Source organism: Diabrotica virgifera, chromosome 3 (assembly GCF_917563875.1).
Source record: "Diabrotica virgifera virgifera chromosome 3, PGI_DIABVI_V3a".
NCBI lineage: Eukaryota > Metazoa > Arthropoda > Insecta > Coleoptera > Chrysomelidae > Diabrotica > Diabrotica virgifera.
In genome coordinates, this window is record NC_065445.1 from 114,105,135 (window position 1) to 114,132,575 (window position 27,441).

The 27,441-nt window shown below is 32.2% G+C and overlaps 2 protein-coding genes across 2 annotated transcripts in view; one reads left to right on the forward strand and one right to left on the reverse strand.

The window, feature by feature from the left end:
* The window catches only part of LOC114337994 (uncharacterized), a 371,509-nt gene that overhangs the window by 45,996 nt on the left and 298,072 nt on the right, over positions 1–27,441 (forward strand). The window lies entirely within an intron of this gene.
* LOC114338000 (uncharacterized) lies at positions 3,784–4,392 on the reverse strand. The gene has a single exon (XM_028288581.2). The coding sequence runs from the start codon at positions 4,390–4,392 to the stop codon at positions 3,784–3,786; it is 609 nt and encodes a 202-aa protein (XP_028144382.2).

Sequence of the window (27,441 nt, forward strand, 5' to 3'; positions counted from 1 at the left end):
ATTTATTATCAACATTTTCTACAATATTTATACCAATAATGAATATTAAATACATTGTTTAGAGCACATTGCAAATTTTCATTGGTATGTTGAAAACACGTATGAGCTTTAAAAATATGTTTCATAGTTTCATCTGAAAGTATATTAGGTTCATCTTCTACACAATCAATGCGGTTTTCCATGAATTGTTCCAAATATTTCTTTGTTTCATGATTTCTCACCAATATTGTTTCATCCAGTATGTTGTCGTGTAAAAATTTTGAGATGTCTTCATATTTTAGATGAGTATCACAATGCCACGATTGCCAACTTAAACCATGGTTTTGAACAAATTGTTGTTCGATACATTTCATATACGATTTATTTACCATAGCTTCTGTTACTGGTAACACAACCATTCTGTGTATCATCTTTTCTGTAGTAGGATCTAAAATAGCAATTTCCCTGCAAAGAAAGACATCTTCCGCAGGAAAAGAGAAACCTTGGATATCTACAATGAACATGTTTTCACTCTCGATATTCTTTAACAACCAACAAAATCTTGCAAGTGGAATGTCTTTTAAATATTTTTCTATTATCCCCACTTCTTATATTACATCACTTTTATTTATCCAAGAGTTGTGAGAATCGTCAAAACCTAGCCACTTGACAAAAACTTTGTTTCCTTTTTTCTTCAATATTTTTTCTACTAAATAACTATCTTTGTGTTTAACTTTCTGCAATTGCTCTTTATAAAATCCTCCTAGAATTTCTTCACCTCTATAATCTTTTAACAAGTATGTAATAGGGTTCCCAAGTTTTATTTTATAAACAATGAAAATTTCATTAGACCAATTTGGATTGTATTTCTTGTCAAAAACTCCTCGATATTTTGAAATGCGTACATGATCACCGATATGAAATTTTTGACTTTCCAAATCAACCATTTTAATGTGATTGTATACAGTATTCAACAATAATTTTTCATGTTTCTTTTTAACATCAACCGGTTTCATGCCTATTGTTGTGTGAACTTTGTTATTATATTCATTAACAACTTGATGTAAATTATTAATCCATTTGTAGTTACCATTGAAACTAAACTGTTTCCAAATCTTTGATTTAATCGTGCGAATAACTCGCTCAGCAATCGCAGCCTTTTTCTCACTGTATACATTGTAATGATTAATGTTATATTTTTTCAACAATGTTTTCATATATGGATTAAAAAATTCCGTTCCCATATCTGTTTGAAGATTATTTGGTGTTTGTTCTTTAAACACATGCTCCATACATTTAGCTACTTCGACACCTGATTTATTTTTCAGAGGTAAAGCCCATAAAAATTTTGAGAAACAATTTATTACAACCAAGATATATTTGAAATCTCTGTTTGTATTTGAATACTTTTGCATATCAATCAAGTCAGCTTGGAATAAATCATTAAGAGATTTTATAATAATTCTTCGTCTTTTAAAGTTAATTCTTGCAGGTTTGTGTAACTCATTAACAATATCTCTTTTAACAGACATGATATTTATTCTATAATGTTTGCCTCTTTTAGTTCTTCAATAATTGAATTTATTTCATTTGTATGTCCTGTATGCCCAGCTAACTGTGATGATAGTAATAACCTCAATCTAGCTACAAGTTCGTTTGGATCATCCCAGTGGACGTAATCTATTTTATTGTTGTTTACTTCCATAAGTAGTCCTTTACCTTCTGTTATTGGTGCAATTATTTTTTTATATTTTTTTAATTTACTACCATCTATCTGTTTACTTGATAAATAATGTCTTCTGTGAGCATTCGTAGCTACAACTATTTTTGCATAGTTATTTACATCTTGATCTGTAAAATTAGCTGGGTGTTTCTTAAACAAAAGCTCATATAATCCAGACGTACCTTTATATCTTTTGTTTTTTAAAAGAACATCAGCACCATCTATGTTGATTTCGGAATTCCCAATCAGCAGCTTTTCAGATGTTTCATCAAATCTAACTCCATATTTATGATCAAATTCTTTATTTAAAAAATCAGCCTGCATCTCTGTAATATATTTCCTAGGTAATGGATCATACTGATCCAAAAAAAGTGTACGTTCCTGGTTAGCTTCAAATCGAGTTTCAGAGTTTTTATCATTTTTAATCTGTTCTTTTATATCATCCACTTCAATGTTTTCTAATATAGAGTTTTTAATATCACTTGTTTCATAAATTTCATCATCATCCACTTCAATGTTGTCTCCTTCTGCTTCATCAATTTCATCATCCACTTCAATGTTGTCTTCTTTGATTTCATCATCCACTTCAATGTTGTCTTCTTTGATTTCATCATCCACTTCAATGTTGTCTTCTTTGATGTCATCATCATTTTTAATGTACCTTAAAGGTTCATATTTGGTTGTTTCATTTTCAGAACCTGAATTCTTATTCAACTTGGTCTCAATATTTTTTAAGTGTTTTGTAATTGGATTAAATAAATCTTCTTGGATTATTTGTCCTTGCTTTAGTTGTCTCAATTTACTTTGAATGTTTTTTCGTTTAGTTATAAGTTGTCTCTTTATATCCTTATTCATTGTAGGGCTCGCAACCTCTGAACAGCTTTGAATCAGGTCTCGAACAGGTCTCGATCAGGTCTCGAACAGGTCTCGATCAGGTCTCGATCAGGTCTTGAACAGCTTTGATCAGGTCTCGATCAGGTCTTGAACAGCTTTGATCAGGTTTTGATCAGGTCTTGATCAGGTCTTGAACAGGTTTGATCAGGTTTTGATCAGGTCTTGAACAGGTTTGAACAGGTTTGAACAGGTTTCAAACTGGTCTAAATATATTTGTTCGATATCAGAACAGTTATGAAATTATTTATTGTGTACATGGTGTTAAATAAGTATTACAAAAAAAAAAAAAAAAAAGTAAATATTTTTATTGAGAAACAATTATTTATACAAATGAATACATTTTTAATGCCCTATAACGGATCCTTGAGATTCCATAAGAATGATGATGATGATTAGGAACGTAGGTAAAGTTTAGTTTATGTTGGGGTTTAACCGTTCCATTTTTATAAAGATATTCTATAGCACTTATATCATCGTTGCTCAGTTCTTGAGGACGGCGTTCTAGATATAATTTATTCATTATCGAATTGTAGTTTCGGTTATCGGTTAGCCCTAAATAGTGACCAATTTGGTGCGTTAAAACCAATTGCAAATTAAAACCTGGTGTCTCAAAGTCGTTTAGTTTTAAGTTCCATAAAACATTTTTTAATATATGTATTTCCCCACATGGAATTTGATTATTCAACGTAGGAACTATTGTATGGGCTATTTCATTTCTAACATTTTGAATGTCAAAAAATAACTTACATTCCTCGGCTGGTAAACATAAACCTGTTATTCTATGGGTATGCGTATCAAATAAAATTGATAGCTTTGGTGCTTCTTCTGCTGTACAATTAACTTGCTTAAACTTAATTCCACTTGCATTGCTCCATGTATTGATAGCTTTATGGACTACTCTAGTAATTGAAGAGTCTGCATTTAAAGTACACCATGTTATTCGTTGCCTATTAATAATAAATGGTTCTCTAAAAACGTTAAACGCAAAACACACATTTAACAATGCGACGAACCAAAATATTTTGTGTAGTAACATCTTTGATGGATTTTATTCATTTAACTGTTTATGAGATTGTTACCGGCTTTTATATCATAAAATTGTAGTGTCAGCAAAAAAAACAATATTTTTTTTTTTAAACTTTTTATTTAAAAAATTACATATTTATTTCACAATAGATAAAATACAGTTAAAACATTTGAACTACATTAGTTAGCGGATTATAATTAACAATACGGTCATGTATAATTATACAATAAGCTGCTGTATTAACTGGTATATTCTTATTGGTTTCAATTTCTATTCTCATATCAACACTTCCCGACTTAACTGATTCATTTTGTCTGCTGCAGTCAATAACAAATATGGGGGCAAAAGAACCAAATTGCTCCAAACTAAGACATGGATCTCCAACTTTATAATAGTACGACTGTTGAAATTGTGCATACATTTCATATGCAATGGCATACTGTTTCTTATCAAAGTTCAAGTTCAAATTGTCATACGGGTACATTTCAGAATTTAGAAATAGTTTTAAGTTTGTAATATTACAATGATCGAAATGGCTCGCATCTTCTTTTATGGCATTCTTTTTGGCAGTCTGTAAAGCAAACAAAACAAATCGTGGTCTTTCTAGTAGACTAGTAGTTTTTACGTTCCAGTTAAATTTCATTGTTTGTGGTAGTAGCGGAATTTCATGATATTCCCAACTTCTGTATGCAAGTTCTAAATTAGATCCATTTTCAATAAATTTGTATAAACGTAACTTTTCCGAATCTGACACTTGAATATGCGGCATTTTCCATATAAATTTAAATATTTCAATTTTTGGTTTTGCATTTTCCATTGTAGACGTCACTGCATTTAAATCTGTTGAACTTCTTATCAATACAAGTTCCTGGCGGATGTTAACCAGGATTCGAGTATAATCTTCTGAAAAACCAAGTAACAGTTTGAGTGGAATACACGCACTAAAATTTCCTTTTGCGTCAGTTGTTATTGATGATGGTTTTTCATAGTTCCAGCCTATACTTTTGTATCGGTTAGATTCACTTTGCGTAAACGAAACATAGTTTTTTATTGTCGTTGTTATACCTAAATTTCTCACTCTATCTATTACACAGCCTCCAATTTCATATCGTATCTCATCAAATAAATACATCAAACCATTATTAACAAAACGCAAAGTAGTGCTTTCTTTCCCATCATCCGTTAGACGCCCTTCAATATACAGATAACTCTCAGAAGGTAAGGTGTATATATCTTGAGTCTGAATAGGTATCCTTATTTCATCACAATGGTTAAAAGTTGCGTTGGCATAGGGTAAATGACTATGCATTTCTCGACTCACAACTGAGTTATCAACCAATACATGACCTCCAATATTCAAAATGTTAAAACTCATATTCGCTCTTTTTACAAGTACACCTCAAGAAAATCCTAAGTATTCTAGTATTTATAAAAAATCTAATTCTGCACCAAGTATTTCTTATGCTTTTCTTTTTTCCTGACGTTGTTGTTGTTGTTTTTTATTCTAAATCCCAGTGAGGTTAAAAATACTTTGTTTTCAGTTGTCAACTGTTTGAGCGTCTGCTTATCACTAATATTATTGTCAAAACTTTTAGTATTATATACACTGTTCACACCTGGATTAGAGTTATAAATTACAACCATTATTATATTTTTTTTAAATGTAGTCTTAACGTAATAACTTCTCGTGTGAAATTAACAAGATTACCATCCTGGTCAACTATTTTAATGAAAATTTCATCAATATATCTATTTGTGACAGGTAGATAAATTACTTTTTTTGGAATTTCAACAATTTTGTATCCCGGTAAGACATTTGGATAAAACATGTGAATGATATGACCTTGATTTTCATTGACGTATGAATTAGTGATTAGATTACATTCCACACAAATAGAATTAACCTTTGTGATATGCACAGGATTCTCGGCTACGTGAGTCTTTGAAGGTGAAAGCCGTTTTGATGTAAATCCCAATAAGGAGGCAATTGTATGTGGTTTTTCAAAATGAATTACTTTGTTGCTTTTTATTTCACATTTGAGTGTATTGTTATTAATTCTCATTTCCAGACTTGTAGGTTGTTCACTATGATGATGTTTTTTAGCCACACTTTTTACTACGTTTCCTTGCAGTGGTTTCTGTATTATATTTTTATCAATTTCTGTATCATCTTTACCTGGTGTTTGATCTAATTTTAATTCTAATTCAGTTATTTTTTCAGTTAAATATTTTGAAAGATCATCAACTTCATAAGCACCATGTGGAATCGTTATATCGTGACCATTTATATAAAACTTGTTGTTTGTTTGGTCTATATTTGGAATTGTATTGTATGTCATAAAATCAATTAAACCCAGTACATACTGTTCATTTTCGTTTAAAATAATTGGTGGATAAATTTTTGTTGATAACACCGATTCTCTTCCAGATAACACAAAAGTGAACGACATGTTCAAACGGAGATCATACAGTAAATAAAAATTATTCTTTTAAAACAGGTATTTATTTAAAAAATCTAAACACAATTGTCCACAATTTACAGTGTTATAAGATTGATAAATTTTATGATTATATACAATGTGACAATAGCCATTTGAATTAAAGTATGATATAGCTTCCATAGGCGGTCTCAAGTTTCCAAAACTATCAAAATACACAACTTTAGATTTGTTCTTCTTGTACGCTGTCCAATGAGTTCCAGGACCGTCTTTATTATCTAAATTAATAATTCCACTCTCATGTTGCCAAATTTTTTTCGGAAACGCGTTTCTCATAAATACACCTCTGAAATATGGAATTTTCATTAATTTTGCGTATTTTTAGAACCTTTTTTCTTAGAGACCTTCCTTTTAGAGGTCTTTCTTGTCTTTTTCTTACTAGCATTCATGTTAACAGTTTCTAATGAACTAACTGTATTGTGCATTTGATCTGATTTTATATTCAAATTTCATGTTACTGTCCTACGGGTATATAATAAGCGTATTCAGCGACATTTTGTCAGTCAGTAATTAATATGTGTCTCGAGGTGTACACGCTTAACCCGGAAGATTTCTATTCAAGACTTTCAACTTTTAACAATTGGAAGGGGAAGAAATCAGAAGTAGAGTTAGCTGCTTGTGGATTTTACTTTCTTCAAGTAGAAGATATAGTTAAGTGTTTCAAATGTGGTGTAGAAATATACAAATGGGAATCAAATGACAATATAATCGGAGATCACAAAAAATTCAGTCCTGATTGTACTTTTGTAAAAAGAGTGTATCCTATTTTTCTTAAAATCAACAACAATAAAGAAAATTTTGAGTGAGGCCTGTACCTGTAAAACATAAAATTATGCCTGTACCTGTGAAGTATAAATGTCCAAAGTGTGGAGGAGAGACTGATATACCTAATTTAAATTGTATAAATTGTGAGTACATAAAATTATTGAAATCGAAATCTGGTGCTAAGAATATACCAAGTAGTATGTTTGGGGAAATGTGAGGTTATTTGTTTAAAGAATAGAAAAAATATATATATAAACACTTATCTTAGACTATTTATTTACTAATTTGTAAGTCGTTGATGAAGATGTTAAACGCTGCCATTAATAAACTACCTTTTGAGCTGCACATCCCTGGTGGATATAGGTTTTGTGGACCAGGAACCAAATTGCATAAACGATTAGCAAGAGGAGATAGGGGAATAAATGGGTTAGATGAAGCGTGTCGTGAACATGATATTGCATACTCTCAAAATAAAGAGTTATCAAAACGACATGAAGCTGATAAGATTCTAGCTGAAAAAGCTCTTGAACAGTTTCGATCAAAAAATACAGCATTTTCTGAAAAGTTGGCAGCACTTGGTGTAGCTGGAGCAATGAAAGCAAAAGTGAAATTAGGTATGGGTCTTAGTTCTGTTAATTATAAAGCTGTAACAAAAAGTTGTACTAAAGAATTAAATAAATCTAAAGATATGTTAGAAAAACTAGCTGCAAGTATAAACCACTGTACCTTATTACTACAGGGATTAACTATTTCAAAATCAAGAAAACGCACACAAAATGTCAAGCATAGAAATAAGCAGAAAATACAACAAAAGCTATTAAATCACAAAAGAGCAAAACAACAAATTTTAGATGATATGAATGTAGACATTTCAAATGAGTTCGCTAATGACTCTATAAACAGAGGAGACACAAGAGAAAAACGAAAAATAAATGATGAAAATATCGTTATTGATGCTAAAAAACAAAAAACAAACGAAATATTGAACAATACCCCTAAACGAAAACGTGATGATAATGATACTACGTATAACCAACCAAATAAAAAAATAAAATACAATGTATAGTTTGATACCAACTCATTTATTAGTAGCATCATGTCTTTGAGTGAGTATAGACATAAAGTTGCACAGTTTCAAGAGAAAGTCATTGAGTTACAAAAAGATATTAAAGTATATCAGGATTTAAGAAAAATTATTAAACAATTAGAGAACCTACATATTAGTGATAGAACATATCCACTAGGACATATTCAACCATGGACGATAACAAAACCACCAGCGGAAACATAGTTCACCTTTTTGACCTGTAAAAATGTAAATTTTATAAACAATGAAAACTTATTTACATCAAAGTTCACCTTTTTGACCTGGAAAAATGCATACTTATTTACATCAGTTGTTCACCTTTTTGACCCGTAAAAATGCAGTTATCATTTATATTGACGTCAATCAGTAAAACAAGATGATTTTGAAAATTATAATTAGCTACATTTTGCAGAATAAAAATCTATTTACGTACGACTTAACCTTTTTGATATAAAAATGCAGTTACACTATATAAATTGAATCCGATGTGTGAATTGCATTATATCTACCACAACTGAACATAATGGGTCTTGAAAACGTTGTAGTACAGTTCCACCATCAGCAGCAGGTTAATGCCGCTGACCGATTAAACGAGGAGGAACGGAGCAGGTATGCAGGTGTCGTTCCTACAGTTCAACCACCACAGGGGCGTCGCCGGATAATAGAGTTGCACAACGACAGAGACTTTCCAATTGGGACAAGAGAGCGGCAGTTACCTTTTCCGTTGGTGGAGCTGCATAGGGTTAATTTTAGTTAAGTATATTGTATAGTTTGTATTGTTTCTAATTAATAAATATTTATAGTTATTTTTTGTTTTTCTTTTCTACCATTAACTTCCCTCAAACTTTTAGATTTGGTACGTTGCTTTTTCTTTCAGTTCCTCAAAAAAAAAAATGTAAATTGATCGATCTTGTATAATAAACTTTTAGATTTGGTACGTTGCTTTTTCTTTAAGTTCCAAATTTAAAACATTTCTATCTGGCTAGGCTAGGCTAGGCTGGGTTGGATACGACTAAGCAAGTCACACAAGTTCTTTTTTTTACTCACCAACACCTACAAAAACAATTTTAAAGTCTCAAATTTCGATCACCCTGTACAAATTTAACTAAAAGAAGAGGAGATGAAGCGATAAGCGATGAGTTTTGCACTCGATATACAAGGTGGTCAAATACACAGCCCTCTGGTCATTGCCGACCGCTTCTTTTACTTCTTCATAACATTTAAGACAAAGAAAATACAGGTGAGACAGGTGACAAGGTGACAATTCTTCGGGAAAGAAGAAGAGATGTAGAGATAAGCGACCACTTCTTACAACCCTCTGGTCATTGACGATCACTTCTTGTAATTCTTGTACACCCCCAAGGTCAAAGGAGGCTCTTCTGTCCATCAGCTTCGGAGACCCTGATGGACAGGTTACCAAAGTGAGTTAGAACCCCGTCTGCTATACTACTTATATCTCTTAAAGGTGTACGATTTCATGATATCCAACCAAAAATTTATAGAAAACCGTGGTTTAACGACATTACAAATCGGCACTTCATTAAAACCTTAAATAGAGCAAGGAACAAACATGGTTTATATCCAGTTCACAAAAATAAACTAGGGTTGGCCACTTCTCAAAACTGCACATGCGGGGAGTTGGGTACTTTAGAGCATGTGATTTTCGATTGCGCAAACTTCCAGATGCTGAATCAACAGTTATATAAGAATCTACAAACAGTAGGAGTTACTCTCCCCACCAATTTAAATTCCATTTTATGTACACGAAATATAAATTTGTATAAAATTGTTTATAACCACTTAAAAAATATGAAAATTGATATTTAAAAAAAATATATATATAAAAAAAAATAAAAAAAAAATATATATATAAAAAAAAAGAAAAAAAAATAATAATAAAAAAAAATAAATAAATATTAAAAAACAATAAAAAAACAAAATAAAAAAAAAACAAAAAAAAACAAAAAAACAAAAAAAAACAAAAAAAAAACAAAAAAATCACAAAGAAGGCCTAAACCTCCGCGAGGATGAATCGGGTTTAGGTCTTAGCGCGAAAGAAAAAAAAAAGAAAAAAAAATTAATATCAATTAGTGGTTTAGTATAAGTATTTAGTAATAGTGTTTTATTAGTATGTATTTTTAATGTAATGTATGTAATATATGTTTGTGATTATTAAAATATAATGTATATCAGTTAAAATTAGGAAATTGTGTCGTATGAAAATAAAAAAAAAATTTGAGCTGGCCAATTGGTTCAAACCAAGGTCATAAATCTAAACACACACACACACACACACACACACACACACACACACACACACACACACACACACACACACACACACACACACACACACACACACACACACACACACATTAATGTTGCGCAATCTCCCGTACTATAACGACTTATTACCTAAACAATGACTTAGATTATACAGGATTATAATGCATTTATCGGTTTCTGTAATATGCCACAGTATAATACATTTCATTAAGAAATGCTAAGCGCTCCCGCACATGAGATCCAATATCCAAAGGTAATCTCGTTTAGTCTATTGTTTGATACCGCCGTTATGTGGCGCCTACGAATAATATTAGCTCTCGTTAATATATGCGTATTTAATAATCGATAACCTAATAATCTTTGTGCACGTGATGATGGTTGATTGCTATTATTTCGACGTCGTAATCGCACTTTGAACTTTTAGGCCTGGATCCCGCGTACCAAAAAAGTTTATTAATATCAGGCTGAAAATTTGTTAATAGCTTAACGGTGTCTACTCGGACAAACTTTGATGTATTGGAACACTGGAACAGGGGAAGTTTTAATTGTGGAACAGGTTACAGGTTTCGAACGACAAACTACGAAAACGTTCCATGTATTTTGTCCAACAAAACTTCCAATTGATTTTGTTACCCTTTCATTAAGCTCTCATGCAAAAATCAGACTGCTATTTATCACTAACCTAATTCTTGTCATTTGACATGTTCTACGTATCGGACTTATTAAAATGCCCAACATATTTGCCGGACAAACATTTTTTCATATATTATATAAAGTTTACTATTAAATAAACTTGCCAGGATGACACGTTCCGCAACTAAAATTACGTTCCATAATTAAACCTGTTCCCCTGTTCCAGTCTTCCCATGCATCAAAATTTGTCCGACTAGACACCATTAAGCTATTAACAAATTTTCAGCTTGCTATTAATATACTTTTTTTTGGTACGCGGGATTGAGGCCTATTAATGAAACGCTTTATTGTATCGGTTGTAGTAGGTACTGTTTCACCCATCTTGAAAGAAATGTGAAAATCTTGAATTATCCATGTCTGTCTGTCCGTCTGTAAACACAACTCCTCCGTCATTAGACAAGATATAATGACAAATGATAAATGAGGTGTCGAATGAAAGCTTTTGACCCAATCATGGTATTACAGGTGAAAAATTTGACCTCGGACTTCCGCTATTAGGGTGAAAACCGAAAGAACTGTTATACTCTTTCTCACAGGCATCTTTCAGTACGTCACAGTTTTTAGATTTCTTTCTAACGTATTAAGTTGGAAGTGACAGAAAAAAAAGGTAAGTCCGTGATCACAGTCATTTATAACATTTATTCTAGTTGTTGATATAGATGTAGATGGCACTATAATCGAACAAAAAATGATTTACGAATTATATATACGCCTATAATCTGTAGAATTTATAAGACTATACAAATCAAAGGAAATACCATTTTATAAATGCAATAAACACAATTTGATTTGTTTTTATACCAAATTGCAAATAATAGGGTTATACTGCAATACCCTTTTCATATTTGGCTGATTACGAATTAACTTGTTGTTTGTTTGGGTTTATATGACTGCGGACACTAAATCCATTCGCCAATTTTACTATTTTTTATTTTATTAGTCATTTTTTCGTACGAATTAACTTAAATGCCATGTTAGAATAAATGTTATAAATGTGTATTATCACAGACTTACCTTTTTTCGGTCACTTGTGACATACTGAAAACTGCCTCTGAGAAGGACCATACAAGTAAGATTATAATAAAATATAATTATATTAAAGAGCGGGTAACTAAGAAACGGACACGTAGGGCAACAAACAAGTATTGTAAAATGTATTTTGTGAAATACAAGGTAGATCGCAAGGTCATTATATAAATGAGATATTATAGGACTAAAACATTGCAAATAAAATGTATTTATAATCTTATATTTCAAAATCAATTGCTGTTCGTTAGTCTCGCTAAAACTCAGAAATTGCTGGACCGATTTGGCCAATTTTGATGTTGCATTATTTGTGAAGGTTCAGGGAAGGTTTATACGGTTTTATATAGTCATTTTAGCAGCCACCAAAATATTTACATCTATATGTATAAAATTCTCTTTTCACAGTGTTAGTTGCCGTATTCCTCCGAAACGGTTTGATCGATTTTTATGAAAATTTCCAAGTGAAGAGTATAGGGGAAAAACAAGGAATGTCACATTTTATACATATCGAGATAAACACCAATAAAGGTTTAATTCCTATGATATCTAAAAACTACTTAGGAGATTGTTAGCAGAATTCTAGCAATTATTAGTCTATTATCTTAATATAATATTAATCTATATCAACTTCTTAATTTAATAATGTACCAAAAAACTGCTAACATTCCTTATTTTTGTCCAGTGGCGTGCGGACAATCCTGGTCCTTCACCTGGATACAAATTCTTAAAAAAATTATATAGACTGATCTTTCTGGTTATTGTTCTGAATCGATAGTCTAGTCGATAGTACTCAGTTTTTGCTACCACATGGCGAGAAAAGCCAAAATTCATGAAAAGTGACATTTCTTGTTTTTCCCATGTACTCTTCAAGTGTATTCGGCAGGACTGAGAATAGGTTGTTATGTTTATTGTATAATGTGAAAGGCAAAGGTAAATACAACTTTAAATTTTCACTTTTCTATCTTCAGCCGTTATTTTTTAATAGCCAACTAAATTTTTACATATTAATAATCAATTGCTGTTCGTTAGTCTCGCTAAAACTCAGAAATACCTGGACCGATTTGGCTAATTTTGATGTTGAATTATTTGTGAAAGTTCAGGGAAGATTTATACGGTTTTATATAGTCATTTTAGTAGGCACCAAAATATTTACATCTATATGTATAAAATTCTCTTTTCACAGTGTTAGTTGCCGTATTCCTCCGAAACGGTTTGACCAATTTTTAAGAAATTTTTAAAGTATATTCGGCAGGCCTGAGAATAGGTTGTTATTTATTTTTTCATATCCGTAGGTCATAAGGCGGTTTGCCCATGACACCGTAACTCTCACAATAATGACGTGAAAAATACGAAATTAAGCAAGTATAATCCCAGCTGAATTCTGAACAAAACTGTACTAAAATTTTTTCTCTAGCGTAATCGGTATCCAAAATAACGAACAGTTTAACTTTGGGACTCAAATTGTGCAAAATATGAATTTTTTAATTTTGAGGAATTTCCAAAAAATTGATATCTAAAAACAGAATTTTTTTCTCACGAATCATAAGCCTTATAAAAATTATGAGCACACCTGTAGAACTTGCGGTAAATTTCATGAAAGAAAAGTGCATTATTTTAACTTTTATACTTAAATTGGACAAAATATGAATTTTTTAATTTTTCTAAATTTGCAAAAAATATCTCTATCGGAACTTTTCTGACGAATCGCAAGCAGGAGAAAAATTCTGAGCACACAAAAATAACAAGCAGCAAATTATAAAAATTTGTTTAATTTTAATTCATTGTAATTAATTTTATTTAATTAAAGTTATCAAAAAAAAAATACTTTTAATAATTTCAAATATATTAAAAACAAATTTAAGATTATAACTCTTACACTACAAACTTTATTGTGTTACTTCTAACTAGACTATATTACGTCAAACATCATGTGTAAATTAATTGATAATAATAATAAAACTTCATTCATATCTAGCAATTTTTGTTTAGTAATTATGAATTTCTTTTGTTTATTTCAAATTTATTGTATACAAAAGTTTAGCTTTTTTTATCTACTGAGGCAGTACGAAGTCTGCCGGGTCAGCTAGTATTATAAATATAAAAGTTGTAGGAAAATACAAGCAATTTAAGTTGTAATAAATTTATTATTAAGTGCTATACTCTGTTTTTAAACCAGTAGGAGCAATTCAAATTTACCTGCTTGTTTGTAATTGATCCAACCTCAGGCAAGTTTACTCAACCGTTATGAAATTTTGACACTATTGACATTTCATAGGTTAATTAAGTTATATCAGTGACTTTTTGTATTTTCTGCGGTATTTCTTTAATTTTTAGATTTCCAGTCTGCTTTTATATAACAAAAAACAGTTGTTTTTAGAACTCTTTATGAATGGGACCCTATGGCAAGTGATATCTCGTTTGAAAGGTATTGAAAATATCTATCCAATCTAGACAAGGCGAAAACGGCGGGTTCTTTGGAGAAAATATTCCCATGAGATTTTTTTGCGTAATCACATTCGTGAGACATTCCAGAATACGATTTAAGAAGTCGCCCACGCGAAAAGTAGTCCAAATTTTTTTAACAATTTTTTTTTATTCAAATTGCGAAAATCAATATTTTTGGCCGGAACAATTTTTTTAGGGTTATTGGACCATTCTGCATAAAAAAGGTCTCGTATAATTTTTCTCTTATGTTAATCGTTTTCGAGGTAAAAGCATTTTAAAATTGAAAAAATCGAAAAATGGCGATTTTCAAGGCTTAATAACTCGGTTAAATGTTATTACTATGAAAGTCAGAAAGTAACTAAATCAAAGTTTAAAGCCCCCCTACAAGATGCTGAAGAAATTTTTGTCATTATTTGATTTTTAAGCTGTTATTTTTAAGTAAAAATAATGAGCGCCATGCACGTATTAGGTGGCCGTCCATGATGAGTGCGAAAGAGATGCCATTCAGGCAGTCCAATGGCGCATCTCACTCGCACTCACATTTACAGCCGCGTCAATATGATCTTACCACTCATTATTAATAATTAACAATAACAGCTTAGTAATAAATTAATGACACAAATTTCTTCAGGATCATGAAGGGAGGGCTTTAAATTTGATTTAGTCACTTTCTAGTTATTAAGTCTTAAAAATGGACATTTTCGCGTTTTTCAAATTTTAAATTGCTCGAATAACGATCAACTTATTTAGATAGAACAAGAGAAAAATTATAAGAGACCTTTTCTGCCTGGAATGGTCCAAGAAATCTAAAAAAAAAATCTCCGAGCCGAAAATATTGATTTGTGCAATTTGATTAAAAAAAATTGTTAAAAAAATTGGACCACTTTTCGCGTGGACGACTTCTTGAACCTTATTCTGGGGTGTCTCACGAATGTGATTATGCAAAAAAATCTCATGGGAATATTTTTTCCAACGAATCCGCCGTTTTCGACTTGTCTAATCATACTAATTTTGTTTGGGTTTGAGTTGATTTTGATGAATAAATTAAATAAATAAGTAGAATATTGTCGATTCCCATTTAATTAATAAAATTTCAAACGTCCGCCTATGGTTACTCATGTCAAAAAAATTTGACGTTTTTCAATTTTCTAGTTGTTTTTACCTCAATGTCAAACGTCAACGTCAACGTTTTTTTGACAAATAACCATAGACGGACGTTTGAATCTTTATTAATTAAATGCGAAACTACAATTTTATATTTATTTAATTTATTCTTCAAAATCAACTTAAACTCAAACAAGATTAGTACGATTGAATAGTTATTTTCAATACTTTTCAAATGAGATGTCACTTGCCGTAAGGTCCCATTTAAAATTATCGGTCAAAGTGGCTCTGTAACGTAATCTGCCACTATTACATCACCTGCTATACTATTTGAGAAGCCTATGTCCGTTTATTTCCTCCTTCCATATTGCACTATTATCACTATAACCGTTCAAAAGATACAAGGATGATGGAGAGGAAAGAACTTTTGACTAGCACCAGTGGCGTAACAAACTCCGTCGCCCCCCTCCCGCAGAATTTGAAATGGGCCCCCTTTAAAAAAATTACTAAATGCGACATGTGTAACAAAAACTATGTGTTATATAGGTCAGTAAATGAACGTCAAATACGGCGATACCGTGTAATTTTCAATGTCACCACCGATGTGGTCAAGTCAATACTTTTTGAGTTATTTACGATTGAAAATGTTCAACATTGTTCAACAAATGAAACCACGTTTTCAGGCAGTTTTTCGAAAATAACTCAAAATATTCGTAAGTAATTAGCAAAAATATAGCTTACACAAAAATGAAGTCTATTGACCCAGTAAATGCAAATTTGTAGCTCATGAAAAATTGTTCTTATTCGCCAAATTCCAAATCGAATATTTCAACGTGAAATAATAAAAAAAAAAGTTTTACCTTTTATAAAAATTTCTATCATCAAAACTAAGCGGGTTACGCTTAAAACACAGTTACAGCCTTTTTTGCTAAAAAAAGTTGTGAAAATCTCCCAATATTTAGCACTCCAAATGAAACTAATCATAACCGCTTTACAAATTAAAGTCGATTCGTTTTTCTGAGGCACAACTGTCTAGTGACGTTAGTATTTTTTTTTTGTAAGTTCAGTTGCTAGACGTGACTGGAAATTATTACACAACCAAACATACCTGCTCTTAGCCAATATTATTTATAGTAAAGAGATATAAATAACATAAACCTTACGCCAATCAAATAGTTATTTGTATAACAAGGGAGGAAAGTGCTACTTTTCCTCCCGAGAATGAAGTTCACTGTAATCATTCAAGGAAGGAAAAGGTACTTTACTTAGCTTACTATAAAATGCTATAAAAAAATAAAAATAAAGCTCTTTTTTAAACATTAAAAAACTTTTCAATAAGTTTTCCCCGAAAAGTGCTTTATTGGTTATTGCACGTTGAAATACTCGATTTGAAATTGAACGAATAAGAACAATTTTTCATGAGCTACAACTTTCCTTTTACTGTGTCGATGGACTTCATGAACAGGTACACCATTTTTGTTTGTTGTTATAAACTACATTTTTGCTAAAAATATTTTTTCGATAATTTTTCGATAATATTTAATTTGATAAAATACTTATTTCCTGAGATATTTGCGAAAAAACCGCCTGAAGATGTGGCGGTTTTGTTAAAAAATAAATATTTTCCCTTGCAAGTCACTGGAAAAATATTGGCTTAGATAAAGAAGCTCTATAGAACAAAAGTTGCTTACAATTAGTCAATTTATCCATTTCAGGACTTATTTTAAACGCATGTTTTTCCACCGAGAAAGGGTGACTTTCACCCCCAAGTAAAAGTAACCAACGACACAACTCCAACTTTGAAGTGGAGGATAAGTAGAATCTAAATCCAAATTACCAAGCAAATACGTCGTGACGCTGATAATTACACTCCAAAACTGTCATTTAGGTACTGGGTTATTAGTGTATTTATGCACTGTTTATGACAACTTACATTTTTCATCTTTATTGGTATAAAATAAAATAGAAAGAAAATTAATAAACGACTACATTATAACATAGTATTATTCTATTAGATGAACAACTTTAATCGTGAACTACTATAAGCGAATATATCTACAATTTTATTGATACATACAATATATATTAATTTGTACCTACGATACATTGTATCTATATGATGGGCAACTTCATTTTCAATACTGCATTGCTTAAAAAACGTTGCGTATGTATGCGCAAATTAATATAACATTAACACATTTTTACATATTATATTAGACGACAAGATGGGGCCCCTTGCATATTGACCCCCCGCAAGCTTCATGCTGCGAGGGCCTCTGTTACGCCCCTGACAAGCACTGTATAATATAATTATGATTATATTATAATTATACCAGTTCTACTTTCTGCAACAATGGGTGAAATCCTAGTACCTGCTTACGAAATCTAATTGCTTGTTTTTAATTACTTACATAAAATAAAAAGACATTTATTTGATTGATTGTCTTCCCGGCCCATATATTTTAATTTAGATAAAACCTTTTAATATTTCTTGACATTTTCGACATAATGGAAACACGACTGAAAACATTTTAAGTGGGTGCTTGTTAAAGCAAAAAGAGCTGTATGTGAAAATTGACTCTGATTTCAGAGCAAAGTAAAAAAGTTATAGCGACAATCAACAAGATATGTGAGAGAAAAGTGAAGCAATTGCAAAAAAGAATTCTAATTTAAAGACAAATAAGCAGAGATAAGATATTATATTATACACACAGGTTGGAGTCTAGAAAGGGTGAGAGATTTAAAAAAAAAACTAAAGTTTGTATGTGAATCGTCCACATATTTGTAAAAACTTCTTTCTATGCAAGAACACTATCAAAACACTTCTTAAAGCTTCGCGAGTAGCATAAATACAAAATTATTAAAGGGGCGAAAATCTTTATTTTCAAGTAAAAGTTGCTTTCAACTGCTTTCAACATTATTGTTCTATTTTTTAGTTACCATTACCCAAGTTTTTTTGTAATTCAATTTTTAAAGGATTTTGTAAGAAACTCCACCATTTTTTAATATTATACATGCGTTCATAATTTTCTTGAAAAAATAAAGTTTATGTTATTTGGAGTAGTATTTTATTCTACAGTGTGAAGAATCATTCCGTAGTTGATGTAAAAAACAAATACAGTGATATAAGACAAATTCATGTTGAAAACAAAGGAGAATAGGCAACGGTATGACATACCGCATGTCAGAGTCACGACATCTGAAACATCCACGTCAGTAGTTAATGGTTTTAACTGGGTAATAAACCAAAAAAAGAATGTGTGTGTACTTTGTACGCACGTAAGAAGTTACGCTTCTATTATAGATTCCAACGAAATTAATATGTACTTTAAACAGTTTATTTACATTTTATTTCAATATTAAACTAATTTTAATACTTACTACTTTCCAAAATTTTTTATTAAAATAATACCAAAAATTAAAAAAATAAAAGAATAAAACACACACAAACACATTGAAAAATGCCACATAGAAATGATTTCTGAACAATAATTGTTGGCAAAAAGATTAACTAAATACGCATTTTCTGAAAAAAAAATATAACAAATATACTTACAATCATAAAATGTATAAAAAAATAAAAACTTGCATTGGGATTCGAACCCGCGTTTATTCGGGTGCTTACGATTTGAAGTCGAAGCCTTTACTCATTTTGTCACCTACACGTACCTGTCATGTGCGAAGATAGGCCAACTGAACGTTTTACTGTTTGACGGTCCTGAATTTAATCAAATTCATGAAACAATATATTAGATGAAGATTGGTAGAAATTATGTTGGTAATCAATTTATGTAAATCAAAGCATTACCTACTAGATAGGTACATACATTTTCCAAATAGGTAAGTACCTATGTAATTTTTTATTACAATACTGAAACATTTACAATAATTACGTACCTGTTGCTTTTAAAAACTATTTAAAAAGTCACTACAATTATAAACTTGCTTTTTTCTCTGTCCTCACAACAATAAAAACTAATATACACAACATTTATTTGTTTTCCCATAACCGACATATTGAACAATTGTTGACAGGTCATTGTAATTACCCAATCAGAGGACGTATAACGTTTAAGCTGCGGCTACGACCAAGACTTTTGATGAATTCGCGCACATATAAATTTACTCCCAACGCGCCTAAAGAAGTATAACTTCAAAAATAAGTAAGCTTAATGTACTGGGTTTTATACATAGAAATGACAAACATATAGCAAGAAGAATTGTTAATCTCTGAACCACAAAAATACAAAACAAAAATACATAAAACTTCATAAAGAATGTCAAAATCAAATGTTTTTGCTTAACAAATAAAGACTGAACCAAATGCGCAGTTTGTTGTTACTAATTAATTTGATTAAAGCTGTATTTTTGATGGTTTGTTTTGATAGCTAATTAGATTTTGTTCAGTATATATGCAATTGGAGAACATTATGGGCTGCAATAATACATTTCGTTCGTTGCTTTCGACTAGTGAATCAACATTATTAGTATTCGTTTGTAGTTTAATGCTCTATTATTTAATTGAGAAAAATTAACTTCGGGTTTGAAGCTAATTACTGTAAATCGGTATAATGCACTTTAGACTTCGTACATCGCAGTCAATGATGGTTTAACCCAGTGGTCAGCAAACTTATTAGCCAAACAGCCAAATATGCTTGTTCAGTGAACTTTTATTACACGAAATAAGTAGTACACTAACTAAAACTATAGGGCAGGGGTGGGCAAATAGTTTTAAGTGCGGGGCAAAATGAAATTTTCAAAAATGTCTCCCGGGCCGGAGGACATACCGCGACAAACGCTATGCACTTGCGATTGTTTTTGGTGGAGGTTTTTCCCTGCCAAGAAATTTTTTGAACAAAAATACTATAATTATCATTTTATAACACTTATAGACAAAGATATTTGATTGTTAATAATAGATAATAGTAACAATTTGTGCCCAGTAAAATAAATATGGTCCAGTATTTAAGTCATAACAAATATCCAGATAAAAAATGAAGATATTGAACAAGTGGACAAAATGAAATACTTACTTAGGAGTCTGGTTTACGGAAGGTCTAAATCCGAATTCAGAAATTCAATCAAGTATTTTTTACAAAAGTTTTTTGAAATTTTAATATGTAGAACCGTAAAGGGAAAGAACATCAAACTCGAGCTTTTTCAGCTGATCGTAAGAATCAGGAATACTATTCCAAGAGTTAAAAATGATCATGTCTTCCATCTCCAAGATCATATTACAAATATAATAGAGAGAGAGAGAAAAAAATAACGAACACTTACATATAAACAAAGAAAACTCCATGGTTTAGAAAGGAAGTGAAGACAAAATGTGTAGAAAAAAAGAAAGCCTTTTTTACAATACAGAACACAACAAGCACAACAGGAATGCAACCACTATAAACGAATCTGAAATGAAATAAATACTTTAGTCAGACCAATAAAAATTGAACACTGGTAGAGCTTTTCATAATAGAAGGTGCACGACTTCTACGGAACACAAAAAGAAATATGGAGAGTGATCACAGGACAAAGAAAAGAGATGAATGAACTAATAAAAACCACATTCAGAATGAATGAATGAATAATGAACCACCAACACCAGACGTGACAAACCTGTCTAGGACGTTTCATCGCCGGCAGATTCATCGCCGGCCAATTCATCGCCGCGCCAGTCAATTAATCGCTAACTGATTTATTTCCGAATTTCCGACCAATTTTCGACAGTTACATTTATTATTTATTTTTAATATTAATTAGGAATTCTAGGAAATGACCTAACACTACATACATTTGAACATATTATATACATACGTTATTAGCGCGCTCATCACTGTATTATTTCTACAAAGGCCATTTAACACTACAAATTTAGTACTATTTAGTATAAAATTTAGGGGAAGTAAAAATAGAACAGTAAATATAATAATATTTTTTATCTGTTTAATTAACATAAGTTTTGAACTGAATTTAATGTCGTGTCGAGTTATCTCCCATAATACAAAATCAACTGACTAACTGGCGATTAAACGGACGGCGATGAAACGAACGGCGATGAAATGGACTGGCGATGAATCGGCGGCATCGAAATGGCAGCGATGAACCGGCGCCGATGAAACGTCCCATTCCGGTGACAAACGAAGGAATAAACATTGATATTGACATAAACATCTTCTGACGTATTCTGCGCAAGTTCAAAATATCGACAAGGTCCGAAAGTCTAGTAGAATCTTATTGGCAGCTTCCTCAGCTGCCTGATTAGTTACTCTTGTTATTGATGCCGTCCCATCGTTCTCTTCGTCTTGACTCTTATGTTTGGATGGATCAGTTTAAAAGGTTCTTTTATTTTCATGTGTTCGTCAAAAATCTACTCTTGCTTAGCACACATTGGCTTGGTTGGAAAGTTTTTCATCGAGTTGTTTGAAAACTCGACCCTTTCAATGATTTCCTTGCAGATATATTTTTCAAAGAGTCAGACATATATGAAACTTTGTAGAATTCTGTATTGTTTTCTTGCCAACTTCATAGATTCGTGATAATAATGCAACACTTTTACCTTTCCACTTTTGTTTGAAATCTGTTTGTTCGATCGTTAAAGCATTTCTCTTAAGTTTACCACTAGTGCACTAGTTATTGCCATTTTGAAAAAAAAACACACGTTTTAAGAATATAGCTATATATAGAGTAGCGACTCTTTTTTAGCGCGCAACTAAATCTCACACATAATAATAATAATAATATAATAATAATGGAAGTTACATAAGAAACAACCTTATGCTAGAGACTAGACGCAATACGATCAAAGTCGAACGGGAGATTAATAACCAAGAGCTAGTTTTAGATCAAGTCCCTAATGAAATCCTTGATGAGTAGATTCCTGAGATTCCCATACCAGAAACTCAACCTGACAATAAACAGCAGGAAAACAAAGAGTTGCGCGATAGTCTAGCAAACAAAATGGCTCGTGCTGTAAAGAGTTTAATGGAACAAATCCACTTAGCAGACCACCGCTACCACGAATAAACTCTTGTAAGAAACTAGGTGCGCTGTTACCAATTGTGAACACTGAAGTCCTCCCAATTATGTCGTAGAAGCCCACACATTGGAATATCTGCATATTCTAATCTACTGTGCAGCAACAGCAATTGCTAATTTTATGGGCGTTAAGATCAGAACACGACGGGGTACTAATAACGGAAAGACTGGTAACAGAATTGCACCCTGGGAAAAAAGACTTCTCCGAAAAATTGAATTACTGCGTAGGGATATTGGTCAAGTCACAGAATATATAAGAGGTGGAACAAGTAGAAAAGTCATTAAGAGAGCTGAAGAAATAATGCGGAGCACTGCAAGACACTCGAGATACGATTCAGAAAATAACACAGCCCAACAGTGTCTGGATACATTAAAACAAAAACTCTCCGTCTATTCAGGACGATTAAGAAGGTATAAAGTTAGTAACAACCTAAAATGTGACAATGCACTTTTTGAGAACCCTGAGAAGGCGTTCTACCGAAAACTTAATTCCACCGTAGAAAGTGTCGACAAGTTCTTACCCAAGCCAAGAAGAGATTCATGAGTTTTGGGGAAATCAACTTTCTACACCAGCTGCTCTTAACAACAATGCTAGCTGGATAGAAGATACGACTCACAACTATCACCACTACGTTACAGCTAACTACAAACCGTTCACTACTGAAGAGGTCTCAAATATCATCAAAGAGCTTCATAACTGGAAATCTCCTGGACCAGACGGAGTTCAGAACTTCTGGCTTAACAAGTTTTGGAGTATTCATGAGTGCTTATCAACATTAATTAATCATGTTATTTCTAACTCGCAGGAAATACCATCATTTCTAACTCAGCGAACCACTTATTTAATACCGAAGGATCAAAATAACACCCAAGATCCAGCCAAATACCGCCCAATTACTTGTCTTCCAACTTTGTATAAATTGGTCACATCCTGTGTAGCCCGGCGTATCTACCAACACTGTGCACTGAACAATATCATAGAGCCTCAACAGAAAGGATGCGCTAAGGGTTCCATGGGTTGCAAAGAACAACTTATCATCGACTCAGTAATTTCTAATCAAGCATATTCCAAAAAGAGGAACCTATTTACATAAGGTGACCAACTATTTTTTGTTCAAAAAGAGTACACTTTGCAAGTATTTCATAGGTGAAAAAAAAACAGAAGAAAAAATGATAAAAGCTTTGTTTTTTTTTTAAACATATTTTTCTTGGGAAAATATTCGTCTAATAATGTAGTCACATCCGAACAACTTTTATTTGGCATATTCAACTTGACTGTTACGGCAGATAATGTTTTTACAGAATATTGCGACTTCTCACTGCCCCAATAATCATTCCCTAGTGAAAATACGCTTTCAACAGCAGCATTAGTGCCTGGACAACATAAGGAAATTTCCGTTAAAACTTTTAAATTTTCATGTGGGATATGAAACTCTAAAATGCCGAATGATTTCTACCCATCTTTGTCAAGTTCTATTTTCTCATCGTTCCATTTCTTCAATTTTTGTTCATTTAAATATAAATTTACTTTTCGAATTTCTTCAAAGAAACTACAATGAACGGAAACTCTTTTTACCTCCCTGGCGTGCCGGAAAAGGCAAGCAATATGGGCCTGTGAAATTCAAATCACTGTCAAAATAATTTTAAATATTTAATTAATAAAATTGAAATAAAATAATCTATCTAAAATATCTAACCTTTTAGAAATACAAATGAGTATAAAATTATATAAATTTATTTATTTATTTTTTATTTATTTATTTATTTAGTACCCAAATAACAGTACTGGACCAATTACAATCTGGGTTAGTGTATTAAGCGTATTAGTAAATTTACCGTTTACAGATCATAAACATAACAACAAAACAGTATAAAATACATAGACTACATAAACGCCGTTTATATGTAAGTGTGTGAAAAAACTCAAAAGAGAAAAACACACTCACATACGAACAACGACGAACAAAAACTTATAAAGTAATTAAAGAAAAACAGAAAATACATAGTATGTAAAACAATTAAATACAAAAATACAGAATAAATATATAATATAACAGCAAGATGCTAAAAAGTGACTGGTTGCAACCTAATATCGTTAGCAGTATTCTTAATGATGCGTAAATTAGAATTGAAGATGTCAAAGAGATCAGAGTTCGCATTAAATGAGTACTTTCAGAGTACAGGATTTGAAAAGAATACGGTTTGCGAAAAAAGAGTACAAAACTCAGTAAATGAGTACAGTTGGTCACTTTATATTTACTGTTTTCATTGATTACAAGAAGGCCTTTGATTCAGTTCCCCATGAATGGCTTATAGATATATTGAGAATATATAAAATCGATGATAATATAGTGACCTTTTTACAGCATATAATGACAGAGTGGAAGACTAGAATTCACCTTCAGATACCTGGTGAAAATAACATCGAAACTGAAAATATCGCAATCAGCCGGGGCCTTTTCCAAGGAGATTCGTTAAGTCCACTCTGGTTCTGTCTAGCTATGAACCCACTATCTCAGCTATTGAACTCCACTGACGCAGGTTTTAGCATCAAAAATAACAACAATGTGGTGGCGAAGCTTAATCATCTGTTGTATATGGATGATTTGAAATTAATGGCTTCCACTCGAAACCAACTAGATGAAATGCTAAGAACTGTAGAATCCTTTTCAAATGATGTTAGTATGCACTTCGGACTAGACAAGTGCCGTGTTTTAAATATAGTTAGAGGAAAAGTACAGCCCGGAGGATTCGATATGCAAAATGGCCAGAGCATCGAGGCCATGGGTGAAAACGATATGTATAAATATTTTGTAGTAAAGCAAGCGCGGAAAATTGACCATAAGCAAATGAAAACTGAGATAACTACGGAGTTTATACGAAGGGTAAAACAGCTGCTTCGTTCACACCTTAACAGTAGACATTTGTTTAAGGCACTAAACACCTACGCACGTTCCACGCTTAGCTATTCGTTTGGCATTGTTAAGTGGACAAAAACGGACATAGAAAATCTTCAGCGAAAAATAAGAACATACCTCACAAAGGCTCAAAAACACCATCCTAAAAGTGCAGTAGAAAGAACAACATTACCACGGAATCTAAGAGAAAGAGGACTTATGGATATAGGTGAGCAATTAGATAAACACATTGCTAATTTAAGAACTTATTTTCAGATGCAAGCTGAGACATCTACTCTACATCGCGCTATTTGCGCAGTAGATGACACAACACCGATCAAACTGAGGGAACCAGAAATGCCATAAACCACCTCACTAAAAAAAATGCGCACCTGAATGGGTAAATCTCTGCACGGGCGACATTCCAATGAGGTCAGCCAAGACTATGTCGACAATACTCGAACTATTGGTTGACATCAGGAAAGATGTTCCCTGAAACGGAGGGTTCATTACTGGCCATTCAGGATCAGGTTATACCAACCAAAAATTACCTGAAATATATCATCAAAGACCCTCAGGTCCAAAACGACAAATGCCGATATGGATGTCAAACCCAAGAAACCATCCAACATCTTACAGGGGGCTGCCAGGCATTTGCTGCAACTGAATACAAGGAACGGCATGACGCAGTGGGAAAATCCTTCATCAAGAGATAGCTATCAAGCTGGGACTTCTCCAAAAGGACCATCTTCCATATTATCAATACGTCCCTGAGAGTATGCTTGAGGATGGCAACTACAAGCTAAACTGGGACCGCACTGTGCTCACAGACCAAACAGTGGCACATAATAGACCAAATCTTGTACTAGTCAATAAATTAACAAGACAAACAACACTAATTGATGTGGCGATACCTAACAACAATAATCTACGTAGTTTTACTGAAAAGATCGCCCAGTACGGAGATCTGGAAATTCAAATACGAAGACAATGGAGAATGCAAAGTACCCAGACGATACCTATTATTATGTCTACCACTGGAGTCGTTCCGAAGAACCTCCTTGAAAGCATAAAAAAGCTGGGGCTAAATGAACATCTTTACAAGACCATGCAGAAAGCTGTACGACTCGCATCGGCCAGATGTGTACGAAAATTTTTGGGAGATACACCTGCATACCAAGTCACTTAGAGGGCTTTATAACACGGAAAGAGTCCCACCAGAGCTCAATCCTTTTGATACCGTAGGTATCTGGGATGAGTCAATTTTCCCCTTAGGGGGAGTGTGAGCCTTATGGCTAAATCTGGAAGGAGTTTATTTGTAGCAAATAATTGCACATAATATAAATAAACTCAGTTTCTTACAGAAGTTGTACGTACAACTTGTACGTGAGGGTTAGATTTTGATTATATTACAACACTAATTGATTTTAAAATTTACAAAAAGGAATCAAATATCAAATATAGTCTTTTTCGCTCATCTGTCTCCAAATTTGGGCTCCTCTTCTCACTAATTCAGTTATTGTTAAATGTTGTTTATCGGACCTACAAAAATCTCTCATAAAATTTAAGAAAGGATTGCGAAACATTTCCGATGGGACTCTTCTGGCGGGACTTTGTTTTCTATGAGAATTGTACACACTTTTTGAATGTGTTTTATCCATTTTTACAATAATTTTCACAATTTAAACACTTATAAGTGACATTTCAAATAAATCATTTTTGATATATTCGTCATAACACTTGGATAATCCACGGCTCGGATAATCCTCGCGCGGATAATCGGTGTCCTACGTTCTACTGGTTGTAATGGTACTCTTTCAAAGAAGATTGTGCAAAAAAGTCGAATGAGAATATTTTTTCTAGCCAGTGCTCCCATACTATCTGGACTAATAGAGAAAATAAGTTACAGCAATATCATTCAATGATAGACATAACGTTTCGCAAAACATGATTATGTAATTTTAATTTACTTTGTAAATAATATT